Source organism: Pteropus alecto, unplaced genomic scaffold (assembly GCF_000325575.1).
Source record: "Pteropus alecto unplaced genomic scaffold, ASM32557v1 scaffold106, whole genome shotgun sequence".
Classification (NCBI taxonomy): Eukaryota; Metazoa; Chordata; class Mammalia; order Chiroptera; family Pteropodidae; genus Pteropus; species Pteropus alecto.
The window spans coordinates 19,467,327-19,481,086 of NW_006442103.1; the positions used below are offsets into that span (position 1 = coordinate 19,467,327).

At 56.2% G+C, this 13,760-nt stretch overlaps 2 protein-coding genes across 2 annotated transcripts in view; both read right to left on the reverse strand.

The window, feature by feature from the left end:
- Positions 1 to 5,630: 5,630 nt before the first annotated feature.
- Positions 5,631 to 12,199, reverse strand: LINGO4 (leucine rich repeat and Ig domain containing 4). The gene is made up of 2 exons (XM_015595539.2): positions 10,630 to 12,199; positions 5,631 to 8,277 (listed from the first exon to the last, which is right to left on the reverse strand). Exon 2 carries the CDS (start codon positions 8,262 to 8,264, stop codon positions 6,483 to 6,485), a length of 1,782 nt encoding a protein of 593 aa, XP_015451025.1. The 5' UTR covers positions 8,265 to 8,277; positions 10,630 to 12,199; the 3' UTR covers positions 5,631 to 6,482.
- A 377-nt stretch (positions 12,200 to 12,576) lies between these two features.
- RORC (RAR related orphan receptor C) overlaps positions 12,577 to 13,760 on the reverse strand; it is a 23,700-nt gene continuing 22,516 nt past the window's right edge. The window contains exon 10 of the mRNA XM_006919786.3: positions 12,577 to 12,870. Coding sequence (XP_006919848.1) covers positions 12,709 to 12,870 — 162 coding nt within the window. The 3' untranslated portion in view covers positions 12,577 to 12,708. The remainder of the gene's footprint in view (positions 12,871 to 13,760) is intronic.

A 13,760-nucleotide genomic window follows, 5' to 3' on the forward strand; every position in this document is an offset into this window, starting at 1 on the left:
CGCAGCCCGCCCGCACCAATCAACGGCCGGCTCGCAGCCCGACCAATCGCCTTCCCCGCCACAACCAATCCCGCCGCGGGCTGCCCCTGAGCGACGGGGCTGCGCGCCGATGCCCAGTTACCCGGATGGAATTCGGGGCCGGCCCACCGTGTCAGCCAATAGGATCCCGGGAAAGCAGCCGTTGCTAATTAAGAGTGCAGCTGCTGAGAATTAAACAGCCAATTAGAGGCGCCGTGCGGTCGCCTCCGGGCCAATTATCGAGGAGGCGGCCACCTCCTGAGCCTCGGGGAGAACCCTGCGTTCCGAGGCTGGGACCAAGGTGCGAGGGGCTCGAGTGGCTCCTGCCCCCGTAGCACGGTTCGCACGACGTTAGTGCTTTTGTGCAATGCCAGTGCCGCCCCGCAACCCGGTCATCACTGGGAGAGGAGCCTCGTGACGGGCCGCGCTCCGCCGCTTGTTTCCTCTGCGCAATTTTGCCTCGATCGTTCCCCACACCAGGGACTCGGAAGACAAGGAAACACTTTTTTTTTTCTTTTTTGAAAACATAAAGTAGGCTTAGAGATGGACAGACGGTCAAGGGGAAGGAGCCGCGTTGCAGAGAGCGAGGGTCCGCTATGTTCCTCTGTCGACGAGGACCGCTGCGCAGCAGGACAGATGGAGAGGGACGCGAGTTGCAAGCACCCCGTGGTAAGGGAGCCTCGGGCCCGCCCTTCCCTGGGGATTGAGGGAAACCGGTCCTGCGACAGGCGCCAAGGCACACGCTGGGGCCGTTTCTGTCGGGGGCGAGAAGGGGGGTGGGCTTCCGCAGGCGGCGGTTTGCTTTGGAAGATTGCATTCCAGTCGCGGTCCGGGTCCTGGACCGTTAGGGACGGTTGGGCCCTGCTGCCGCCTCTCCGCGGCGGGGCGCCTCGCGAGCGGGTCTCTGCGCCCCTCCTCGCCCCACCCCCACCCCGCACGAGGGGCTCACCCTGGGGACCAGGGGTGGGGCGCTCCTTTTAATGCGCGGATCTTCCGCACTAGCTTCTCTCACAATGCCTGGCGCATGGCGAGCACTCAGTGAATGTTTGTTGAATGAACGCAAGATAGTATCTTTGTCAACTAAGGAGATGCCTCAGGGACTCAGTAAACATGCCTGTGTTATATATTTTTACCCAGACGATGATAACATGCGTACTATTTTGCAGTTTCCTTTTGGATAGTCTAGTGTCTTTTCATAGCAGTACATATTCATAGTAAGTTTCATAGTAAGCTCGAAGGACATATTAAGATGTATTCAGTCATCCTTGAACATTATATTGATACCCAAGTAGATTTCATTTGTCTCTTGCACATCTGTATGATGAATACTCAGGACTGCAAATACTAGGTCATAGAAGTGTGTGCGTTTTTTTTTTTTTTTTTCATTTGGCAAGTATAGTATTGCCACGTTGCTTTCCATGAAAGTTTTACAAATATTCTCTCTCCAATCAACATGTTTATACAGTATGTTATCAAACCTTGATTTTTTACAATCCGATAGTGTAACCGGTATCATTGTAATTTTCATTTTCATTTCTTTTACAAGGTTGAGTATCTTTGTTTTAAGTGGCAGTTGTATTTAATTTTTCTGTAAATTGTTCATATACTTTGTTCATATTTTTATTGGTTATCGGGTCTTAATACTTGCTCTTTGTGTATAAGTTAAAAATATTTTTTTCTTTTCTCGGTTTGTCCTATGCCTTTTTACTTTGTTTATGGTGACTCTTTTGCTATGCAAATATTTTTTTTTATGTAGTCAAATCCGTGAGCCTTTTCTTTGATAACTTCTGGGTTTCATATCATATTTGGAGAAGCCTCCTATTACCTCAGATTATTAAAAAAAAAGTTGTCCTGTTTTCCATAAATACTTTTATAGTTTCTTTTTGTATATTTAATTATTGGGTTCACCTGGAATTTATTTTGCTGTAAAGATGTGAGCTAGAAATATAATTTTATTTTGTTTTATCCGATCCTACTTATCAAATAACCTATATTTCCTCCATCATTTTTGAATGCTACCTTTATAAGACTCACCTCGCCATATGTGTTTTGGTCTCTTTCTGGGTTGTTCATGTTCCATTGATCTCTTTATTCATGTTCTAGTACAATACTGGTTTTTAAAATTGATGTACATTTTTTTTTTTTACAATTTAAAAAAATTTATACTGCATACATACAGTGCACAAACGAAAAGCGTACATGTCAATGAATTTTCACAAGTGGAACACGTTTGTGTAACCAGCACTTAGATTAAGAAACAGAACATTACAGCTCACCCGAAGCCACCCTGTGTCCCCCTCCTAGTCCCCGCTCCTGTCAAGTTGCCACTCTGCTGACTCCTAATAGCAGAAACTAGTTTTGCTCGCTCTTGTATTTTACATAAAGGAATTATACAGTATCTACTCTTTTGTGTCTGGCTTCTACTGTTCAACATAATTTTTGTGAGATTCAGCCATGTTGTGCATAGTTTAGGTGGTCATTCTCATTAGTGTGTGGTGGTACGTTGTGGGAATATACCACAGTTGACTTCGTTTACTATTAATGCTATTTTGATTGGAATCACATATCTTTAGATTCCCCAAGGGAGAATTACTCTATTTATAATATAGAATCTTCCTATATACATATTTAAGTCATTGATGTCCCACGATTAGCGTTTTAAAGTTTTTGTCATTTAAATGTACATATTTAAGATTATCCCTGGGTATTGGAGTGCCTTAATTGCTATAGCTATTTTTACCTTTAAAAGGGTAAGAGTAGTTGAAATCCAATGAAGAATGCCTGTCTGCTTCTATGAAAAGCACAGACCTACTTTATGGGCCCATCCATCGTCTTTTAGCTCCAGTGGGAGAGGAAATAAGGGCAAGTCCAAAAAAGAGGAATTAAAAATTAAAAATGAAACCACAGGAGGAACTTCTTAATCAGAGCAGTGAAAAGCCAGGTGTAATCACTTTTCCTGGAAAATCTTTTGAAAGAGGGTTGACTTCTAATTGGTTGGGAGAGAGGCTGGGGAGTAGAAGAGATAATTTTAGGTGAGATGATTTCAAGCTGGGGTTGGCAGAAGGTGGGCAGAGTCAAATTCTCTTTGAATCTGAAACGGCTCAGGTCTGTTTCTCCACACTAGGGATCCTGAGCAGCCTCTCTGTATCCTGAGAGGTTGTTGAGATTGGAACCCAGAAAAGGACCTAGGAAGTCTCAAGCCTCTGTTTTTAACCACGAGAGGGTCTGTCGCTGGCAACCAGGCATTTCAGTTCCGTCCAACCGATTCCTGGAATTTCTGCCGCTTTCTGCTGGTCCTTGGGGCAGAGGCAGCAAGGACAATGGGGAGGAGACTGAGAAGAAAGAATAAAAACAAACCCACCCTCAGCCTCCTGAATCAGGTGTATTGGAGTTACCGAAGGAAGGTGAGGATTAACAACTGACCCCAGGCCCCGAAAAGAGTTGTTCAGAGTAGGTGGGGTGGATCACCCGTGGATTTTACCTTTCTCACGGGCTAGGTCCTACATCTGAGAGGCCCTGGGGGAGTGACTAGAGCTGGTGGCATTAGGTTCTGAGCCAGACAGCCCTGGGTCCAAGTGCAGCTCCCTCACTGACTAGCTCTGTGTACTTGAGCAAGTTACTTCATTTATATGACCTTTAGTTCCATCAGCTAAGATGCTCTCCCTATCTTACAGAACTGATGTTAAGATGAATAAGAAAAAGATAAAGCCATTGACATAAGGCCCTCAATAAATGTTATTTTTCTCCTCTCTCCACCTCTATCCCACCCTGGGGGGAGCGCCACAGATGGCGGCGAAGATGGGGACCATGACATTCCTGCACGTGCACACACATGCACACCTGTTGCATCCACACACTCATTAACACACACACGCCAGCCTGTACAGTCACACTTGAGCTAAGGGCAGCCTTCTCGGACGGGCCAGGTGCAGAATGGCTGGCTGATGATCGCACAGACTGTGGAGGTGCTCGTCAGAGTAACCTTGCTGTGTTAACGGGCTTCACCTCTCGAAGGTATTCTGGAAAGGCTGTGTAAAGAGAATAGGGTAGTAGCGGGGGTAGCGCCACAGGCATGTCTCAGAGCGAGTGTGCTGCCTCGGGGGTGCTCTGCCCACCTCTGCCAAGGAGGCCTCAGTCTATGCCTGGAGTTGTAGCACCCGGAGCCGTGCGGTCGCTATGGTAGCCACTGGCCACATGTGGCCATCGAGCAATTGAAAGGTGGCCAGTACGACCTGGAAGTGGAATTTGAAATTTATTTAATTTTAATTAAGTGTGAAAAACCGATTCTTGATTTAGTTATTGGAAAAGCTTTAATGTTTGGAACAGCTTGGGTGTGTAAATCGACTTTGCTTTTTTTTTTAAAACTGAATATTGTGAAACCTTAAATACAGATTAGATATTTGTGGTGAAAATTTAGTGATCGAATGGGAATGTGCTGGAAGTGTAAAATATACACTGGATAGCAAAGACCTAATACAAAAAATAATGTAAAATATTTCATTACTAAGTTTTATATTGATAACATGTCGAGATAATAGTTTGAGTACATTGGATTAAATAAAATGTAGTATCAAATGTAATTGTACATTTCTCTTTTTTTAATGTGATACTAGAAGATTTGAACTTCCATATGTGACTCGCATTCTGTTTCTATTGGGCACTGCCGCCCTGGAGACTGGGACTCAGGCGGCAGCATCTTGGCTCTAGACGACACACCATCGTCATCTGTTCCCCTCTGCCTCAGGGGGCCTCCCCGAGATTTCTCTAAGAGCAGTGCTGGCTTCCGGCCTTCCCTGCACTGCGGACGGGACAGCTAGAGTGAGAACAGCTAGCACCTGACCCAAAGGCCCAGCCTAATAGGCTGCTGGTGGAGAATTTGGGGCGGAGGGAGAAGGCTCTGCCCGGGGGCGGGAACCTCGTTGGGACGCGAAAGGAGGGACGGAACTGTGCGTGCAGGTGGGAGGGGGGTCGGAGGCCCAGGGATACCGGTTTCTCAGGACTGTCGGATTCTCCAGCCTCACTCCCAAACCGCGGGTTCTCACGCTCACCCCTGGCCCCACCCCCATCTTCCCACCTCTGCTGGCCGAGGAGCCGGCCCAGCCTGGCGGTGAAGTCCGGCTGCGACCTCGTGGCGCCGGCTCCTCTCACCTGTTAGGGACAGTAATGCGTGGTCTCCTCAGAGCAGGGACGAAAGCAGCAGGGCTCAGCGAGGAAGCTCGCGATGCTTGCGTGATGTTGGGTGAGGAGTGGGCGAGGACGCTGCGCCGATGCTGCCGCAGAGGGTGGGGTGGGGGGCTTCCCAGAGCCACGTGACTCGCCCCTCCGCCCCTCCTCGAAGCTCTTTCCCCTCCCTTCACCCCTCCCCTTCCGATGGAGGATGCTCGGCCGCTGTCCCTCGAGCTCCCAGCAGCTCCTCTCTCTCCCGCCCCGCTTTGAGGCAGCCTGCACCCCCCGACGCTGCGCCGGGCGTCAGAGGTGACCGCCCTCCAGAGTCGGCTTCCCGCGGGGGCTGCACTGGGCACGGAGGTTCCCCTTGCGCTTCCCCTCAAGGGGACACAGGGATGGTGGGGGAGAGCCCCCCAAGAAGGAGAAAGAAGGGGCAGAGCCGGGGGTCCTGGGCCGCGGTTTCTGCGGAGCGATCCTCTGAAGGCCTCCGAGGCTCGCTTCTCCGCCCCAGACGCGCAGAGCGCGCGGACAGGGTTGGCACTGAAGTGGGCACTGAAGTGGGCCGGTCCCCTTTTCCATAAACCTGTTTGTTAGATTCAGGCGAGGCCATTGGGATCAGAAGGGGGAGATGTGACAGAAATAAGGGGCAGAAAAGGTCTGAAGTAAAGAAAACTGCAGAAATCATGTTTAGTTTGGGCTGCCCCTGTCACGGCTGCTGGGCAGCAGGTTTAATGATGTGACGCAGAAGCAGGTGGCGAGGACTCACGGGGAGGACGCAGCGCCAGTGTAGAGCTGCCCTCCCCAGCCCACTCTCACGTCCTCTTCCCCGCGGGCTGAGGTCCTTGACCCCAGTTCCTTGTGTGGGCAAAGGGGATGGAGCAGAAGAGAGAGGGAGACCCCCTGGGTGAGGAGCAGAGTCTCTGAGAAGCAAGTGGCCCTTCCCTCAGAAGTGACTTCATAGCGGTGGTTGGCACATGTGTGAAGAAAGCCTGGTGGTTAGACGAGCAGACAGAGCCCTGGTCCTATTTCCTGCTCTGTGTGTGGCACGGGAGGCCTGGGCTGGCTACAGCGTCTAGTCCCAGCTCCCTGGGACCCTCAGGGAAGAGATGACAATGGCATTGAGACTGCAGAAGCACGAGGCTGACCTTCTGTCAGGCCCCCTTAATGGGCTGGGTGCAGGCAGGTGTGGGAGGCTGAGGCCGCTTGGGACCTGGTTCCCGTCCAAGCAGCCTTATTTCCTTCCCGTCCCTTTGACGCCCGAAGCTGGCGTGGCCGGGTCCCTGGTGTGGAGGGAAGGGTCAGAAGAGCTTGGCGGTGACCCGGTTCCCCCCAGACTTCTTATCCCCTGAGGGCCGAGGAGCCACAAAGTCGAAGGTCATGTGATGCTTGACCCGGCCTTTGCTCTTGCTCCAGAGGGCAATGAGGCCGAAGCAGAGGGTCACGGAAGTGAGGAAGGGGAGGAAGCCCACCGCCAGCACCATCGCCACGCCTCTGCTGTCCAGGAAGAAAGGCCCCGGGCCCCCTGGCGTGGTGATGTTGGGGTCAGAGAGAGTGCCGTTTGGTGGCTCAACTCGGATTACTTCCAGCCAGGTCCTCAGGGAGTCATTCCCAGCGACGTTGCTGACCACGCAGACATAGGGCCCTCTGTCCCGTAGCTGCACTGAGCGGATCTCCAGCGTCCCGTCCTCTAGGACCCTTACTCTCCCAGCCCTTCCCAGCCGAGCCCCCTGAGGCCTCATCCAAGAGACTGTGGGGGCTGGGTCCCCATCCCCAGAGCAGGAGAAGATAGCACGTCCCCCCTCCTCTGCGATGACCCATCTTGGTCCGGACTTTCGGATCAGGGCCGGCTGGCAAGTGAAGTGGCCCGGGGGGAGGATGTCCGAGAAGTCCCTGAGGCTCTTCCCTTGGACATGCTGGGGGCCGGCGCACGCAGGGGCAGACGAGCCGAAGTCCAGGCGGCCGCGGAGCCGGAGCAGCCAGAGGAGGCGGCAGTCACAGGTCAGGGGGTTGCCGGACAGCCTCAGGGTGACCAGTTTGTCCGGAGAAGGGAAGGCCGTTTCCTCCAACGTCTGCAGGGCGTTATCCGCCACGTCCAGGAGGTGGAAGGCGGTCAAGCCGTGGAAGGCGTGGGCAGCGATGGAGGTGAGGCACGCCCCGGACAGGCGGAGCTCCTGGAGCCGCACCAGGGGGCTGAGCCTCCGGGCCGGGATGGCCGAGATGGGGTTCTGCGAGAGGTCCAGGACCCTCAGGAAGCTCAGGTGGTGCAGCGCCTGGAAGGGCACCGCGCTCAGGTTGCAGCAGGTGATGGCCAGGCTGCTGAGGTTGAGCCCGGCCAGGCTCCCTGGCTCCAGGGCCTCCAGGGCAGGCCAGCGGTGGATCTCCAGCTCCTGGAGCTGCCCCAGCCCCCGGAGCGCCCCCGCCGGCAGCCTCCCAATGTCCAGGTCTCGAAGCCGAAGGGCCCCCAGTTCTGGGAGCCGGGCCAGGGCCCGGCCAGGCACTGTGCTGAGGTTGCAGCGCTCCAGGGTGAGGGACCTCAGCTTGGCCAGCCCTGCAAAGGCCCCCGGAGCCACAAACACCAGGTGGTTGTCCCCAACCTCCAGTTGCTGGAGACTGCCCAGCTCCCCAAAAGCTCCGTCGAGGAAGAGGACGATCTGGTTGAGGCGGAGGTCCAGCAGCGTGAGGGCGGACAGGCCGGAGAACACCCCGGGCCCCAGGATTCGCAGCCGGTTGCCCTGCAGCCTCAGGGTGAGCAGGCTTTGCAGGCCAAGGAAGGCCCCGGGCTCCAGGGCCGACAGCTGGTTGTCGCTGAGGTCCAGTTCCTGGAGCAAGCCCAGGCGGGAGAGCATCCCCCGCTGAAGCCCCCATAGGCGGTTCCCACTCAAGTCCAGGAGCTCCGTGTCCGGCGGGAGTCCCCCAGGCACAGCCTCCAGCCGCCGGTGGGCGCAGAGCACGGCCCGGGGCTGGGAGGTGCAGTCACACGCGGGCGGGCAGCTGCCACCGCTCCCTCCCAGCAGGAGCAGCAGGATAAGGAGGGGTCGCCACGGGTGCCAGGCTTGCTTTGGAGTTGTGGCCGTGGCCATCCCCTCTTCAGTCCTGGAACAGATGGTGACATGGTCCTTGTTGGGAAGTCGGCTCAGCCAGCAAGTGGGGCGCAGACCCAGGAGGAACCCCAGTGCCTCTTCCCTGGGGCCCCCTGGGGCTCCTCTTTGCAGACCCTCTCCTGTCCTCCCTCCTGGCCCCGGCTAACAGGCCAAGTGCTACTAGCTCAGGGACCCGGCCGGCCTTGGGGAAGTTTTATGGGACTGGGACCGGAAGCAGCAGGAAGTAACTCTGGGCTGGTCTCCCTGTAACCGGTTTTTCTCTGTATCTGTGAGATCCAAGGATACTCGGGTCCCTTCTCCCTGAAATCTGCTCTCCCCAAGCTCTGTTCTGTCCGTCTCTCCCATATTATCTACCCATAGCTTTGTCGAAGGCTAGCAGGGTGGAGGCCTCACCTCGAGCCGGTCTCCCAAGGCTGGGAACTGTGCGGGCCTTAGCTCTGCCCCCGGCCTCCGCTTACCGCCTCTCTGGCCAGCTCTGGCCTGGCACAGGGCCCGAGGCCCTGGACCAGCAAGATTCAATCTCCCCAGAGCGCTTGGCCGTGGAAAACGGCCAAGCTGCACATTAGCTGTGGCTCAGGACACAGGGCTACTTGAATCTCTCACAGGAACCCCAAGGGCAACCCCTCCTCCCCGATGGATGACACTGGGGTGCGTGAGGGACCTGAGAGATGCCCAGGCTTGGGGTTCTGTTGCTTGGTCCTCAGACTTAACTGCTCTTATGTCCCTCCTCCGTGGTGTTTTGATTCAAGTCCAGCGTGTGAATCTGAGGGAACTGTCTTGTCCCCTTTGGCTTCAGCTGCCCGATCGTAAGCCGGGAGGCATAGACAGGTGTTGAGGAACAGCACCTGACTGGACGCGGTGGGTGGGAAGCGGTAGGGACCCCGTGGCTGGCACAGCAGATCTCTGGGCACAGGCTGTCGACTTAAAGTGGGTTTCTGCATGCCGGGGGCCTGGGCAGCCTCAGGAAGACAGTGACCACTGACCACTGGACACTGGCCTAAGCGATGGAGGAGAAGGGTCCCGCAGGTGGTTTGGGCCCTTGACTCACCCTGTTCAAGACCAACCAGGGACCCCCAGGAAGGGCGGGGCGGCCCTGGGATTGGTGAGGAATGGCCACATGAAGGGAAGGTGCCTGCCTTTCTTTCTAGCTGCAGGTTCTGATCGGCTTTGGGGTGCAGGCTTCCGGCTTCCTGGGCCCTCATGTGCCCTATAACCTGCCACGTGGAGCTGAGGAGAGGCAATTTGGGACACGGTGTGACTTCTTCCCCTTTCCTTCCCCCTCCACACCCTCCTCTAGCGGGGTCGTGGTGGCCACTATCCCGTAGCTACTTCAGGGGACTGCAGTAGTTGGGAAGCTGAAGAAAGGGGCCACAACAGCCGAGGGACGTAGGTCGCTATTCTGAGGCTGAGGCATGAGAAAGGGTGGCACGGGGTGGGCAGAGGCTGCCGACCGTCCCCGCTCGTCCCCATCCCAACCTAACAGGTATCTGTGGCATGCTGCGAGTTCACCAGGCAGACAACTGTCCCGGCCGCTCTCGTTGTCCCTGTGCATGCCTGGGAAGTCCACCCGACACGGACCCCGACAGTGACAACGGGCCCTTTCTCTCTGCCACTGCAGTTCCTGCTCATCCTGGCTCTGCATCCAGCAAGAGTGCAGCGAAGCGTGTAGCCCAGCTTCCCTGCTCCCCACTGCTGCGAGTTCCCTCTTAGTCCCCAAAGCCTGCTGGGCCAGGGGCTGGGGGATCAGGGGGCCGACCCCTTTTCTTTATAAGGTGGCTAATTGAATCACAGACTTCCCTTGCCAATCTCCATGGCTACAGGACTGGCTTCTCGCCACTCTGCAGGAAGAGATAGCTGTCAGAACCCCTTCTCTCTCTCCTTAGTGGGTTAGGGTCTGGGGCATCGTCCCCTCAAGGAATAGAGTACTGTCTTCTTCCTGGCTCTCTGTGGCAGTCCAAAGACGCATTTGAACCTGGGTGTTTTCTTTGGAGCAGGCCCGATTGAGGCATGGGGACCCGCGTGGGGAGGGGGCTCTTGGAGGAAAGATTTCTGGAATAGCCATGCTGATTGCAGGGCGGGGGAGGAGGGCCCTTCCCAGAGGTAGGGGGAGCACTGGGGAGCCGGAGGGAGGTCTTCTCGCAGTCCTTACCCCAGGGCCGCTTGGGACATCTTACTTTTCCCATCAAAGTCCCGCGGGGCTGGGATCAATAACTGGCTGGGGGCGGGGTTTGTCACAGACCCTCTAGCCTCGACCAACCGGCACACTGGGCTGGCTCCGACTCCGGGGGAGCATGACAGAGAAGGGGGCCGCTGCAGTGGGGGGACAGGGTATGGGGGCGCTTACCGGAGAAGTGGAGGGCGGCATCAAGTTGGCCGCTGCATCTGTCCGGGGTTGGGGGCCTGTCCCATTCGAGGTCACTTCGGCCTGCACCTCCCCAGTGCGCCTCACTCCCACTGCCCCCTGCCCGCCCGCCCGCCGCTGCCTCTGCTGCTGCCGCTGCCAAGACCAAGGTAGAGAAAAGAGCCAGAAAGCGTTTCTCCGTTTTTTTTTTTTCCTCTCTCTCTCTTTTTAAACCAGGCGAGAATGAGTCTGCAGCAACCCTGTTGGTGCAAAATAAATAAATAAAGCAGCCAGGGAGGCTGCAGCGGGCGGCACTCCAGCGTGCAGAGAGGGAGGGGTGCGGGCGGCTCTGTGGCCCCCAGGCTCCCGGCCGCTGCAGAAGCAGCCGGGCAGCTCGGAAGGGTCTTTCGGGCTCCAGACCCCCCGGGCCGAGCACCTGCCTTGGGGCTGTCATTTAGTCTGGCAGGTGCAGGGCAACCCTGTGCGACCTCTCTGTCTAAACACCTCCTGTGGGTACCATTTGTGGGCAAAGTTCTCAGCCCAGAGCATCCACTGGGGAGCCGAGTTTGAAGCTCCTTCGATGGGGGTCCCTGAGGCTCGGACCCCAAGCCTCAGCGGGGGGATGCTTGGAGTGGGGGCTAGAGTCCCTGCAACACTGATGGTGGCCGGGCTGGAGACCAGGGTCCCCCCTAACCCTCCCCACCCACAGCGCTACTGCAGGGCGGCATGTAGGTAATCTACTTAAGGCTCCCCCGCTCCCCGACACACACACACACCTCTGGCCTTTAAGATCCTTTTATAAAGAATGGCACAAGTCGGGGTTTAGGTTTCCCCGGCTAACCCCTCCTATCACCTGCTGTTTCTCCCTCAGCGGGGGGCGGGGGGGGGCGGCTCACAGCTCTTTACAGAGCCAGGACGAGCCCTGGGGAAGGTCAGGGCTGGAGAAAAACTGCCTGCTGGTGCCGGTGGTGCCCAGCCGCTGGGTGGTGGAGGCGTCCTCTCTGTAATGGGAGCAGGGCCGGGGGGCGGGGCCCAGACAGTCCTCCGAGAGTCTGTCCCTGGCCTCTGACCAGCGTCCAGCCATCTCCGCTTCTCTCGTGGTTTCTTGTCATAGGAGAAAGCCGAGCCGGGACAGAGCCTGGAGCACCCCAGGTCTAAGGTTGGTGCACGGGGCACAGGGAAATGCTCTTGGGCTCCCTCAGGGCTGGCGCTCTTCCTGAGGCCACTAAACTCCTCTGAGCCACAACCTCAAGGAAGACAGATCGCGTCCGATCAGAGGCGTCTGTCTCTAGAGCTGCGTAATAGTTTGAGTGAGTGTGTGGTCCACCTGCATGTGGACTTGTGTCTCTGATCCGGCTGGTGCTAACCCCTAACGTCTGTTTGTAAAATACACATAGAGGTCTGAGTTCTAACTCTCTATGATGGTCTCAGCCTTCATTGTACCTTATCCTATACCCAAATCCCATAAAAATATCATCCCCAGCCCCTCGCCCTCCATGGATGCAGTTTTTTTTTGTTCTGACCCCAGGAAAGGGGCAGGGTGCCCAACCATTTCCTTGCTGAGCTGGCAGGAAGAGGAAGATGCAGGTTCACGTTATGTACAGCCCTTCTGGGCTCCGGCCGCCGGTCTCTGAGCTGGGTGCTTCTTCCCCGGCCGAAGCCCACAGGGAAATGCGATGAGGTATTTCAAAGACTGGTTCTTAGCTTCTGAGCCCAGAGTTGAGTTCCATTCGTCCAGGGTGTCCTGGATCCCCCTGTTGTGCTGAGGATAGCTTGGTCCTCCTCGAGGTCCTTCTGTCACCCCATCCCCCAAGGCCTCCCAGAACCTGGGGTGACAAGGCAAGGGAAAGGGGCCAGAACAAAGCTGAGGCCAGAGGTGCCGGTCCTCGTCCCCACACTCTGGCCCTTGGCCCACTGCCAGGCAGGCCGGTGGCAGGAAACTGGTCTCAGCATTTGCTCGGTCCCACAGGACGGGCAGGGACCACCCTCCGGGGGAGAGGGTTATGGGAAAGGCAAAGGCTGAGGGCGGGAGGGTGCGGGTGGGGGCGCGGCAGGCTCTGGGGAAGAAGCCCCTCTTCCAGGTCACTGGGACAGTCCCTCGGGCGACTCGATTTCAGTGCTGAAGAGCTCCTTGTAGAGCGGGGGGAAGGCGGCTTGGACCACGATGGGGTGCAGGTGCTGGAAGGTCTGCAGCTTCTCCACGTGCTGGCTGCACAGGCTCCGGAGCTTCCCCTTGGGCGGCAGCTGGAGGCGGGTCAGCGGGGAAGGAGGGGGGCCCTTCAGCGCTCTCCCCAGAGCCCCGAGCTCCTCTGTCCTTCCTGGGCCAGGGTTCCCCTTCTCTCTTTCTCTCTGTGCCCTGGGCACTTGTGGACGGGCCAGTGCCCACCGGAGCGGGTATGTGTCAGGCAAGAGCAGACCTCTGGGTGAACCCCAGTCACGTTCCCACTGCTCCTAACGTGAACACTGTTTGGGACCGTCCATCACACTTCATGCTCTGATGGGAAGTTCTGTGACTCTCTGGGTTATGTTCTGTCCCCCGCCTTTTTGCCTTTGTCGATGCCCCGTCACCTGGAGTGCCTTTCCCATTCTCTGCTTAGCTAGTGACTCCTTCTCCAACAACGTCTCTCTGACCACCCCCTGGATTAAGGGTCTTTCCTGTGGGCTTCCCGCTATGTGGCCCTTACACCCCATTTTAAGGAAATGACCCAGTTTGTCTGCCTTCCCAACCTAGGTTTAAGCTCCTTAGGTGGAGTCCCCCCATCCCGTGGCAAATACTCAATAACTGTTTGTTTGAACTAAACAGTTTCCCAGCTGGTGCCCAACACCGCCGGCGGCCCAGAGGCCGTGAGGAGACAGAGCGGGAGACCTTCCTAGAGGAAGGCTGAGAAAGCCATCTATCTGCCGCGTTTTTTCCTAACTAAGCGAGCCTTAACTACACCTCTTACCGGCCACCCCGCTTCTCCCCGGCTCAGTGTCTCAGGGAAGGGGCAGGCAGGGAAGAGCAGGCGGCGTCTTCTCTTTGAATCTGTCTTCTTTTCATTTCTATTGCTTTAGTTCGAGTTTGTCCAAACTATTGCAATAGCTTCCTTCCTTCCTTCCTTTCTTCCTTCCTTCCTTCCTTCCTTCCTTCCTTC

Bases quoted from the DNA above. Each gene is read 5' to 3' on its own strand.
- LINGO4 (XM_015595539.2), bottom strand. From the start codon at position 8,264: ATGGCCACGGCCACAACTCCAAAGCAAGCCTGGCACCCGTGGCGACCC.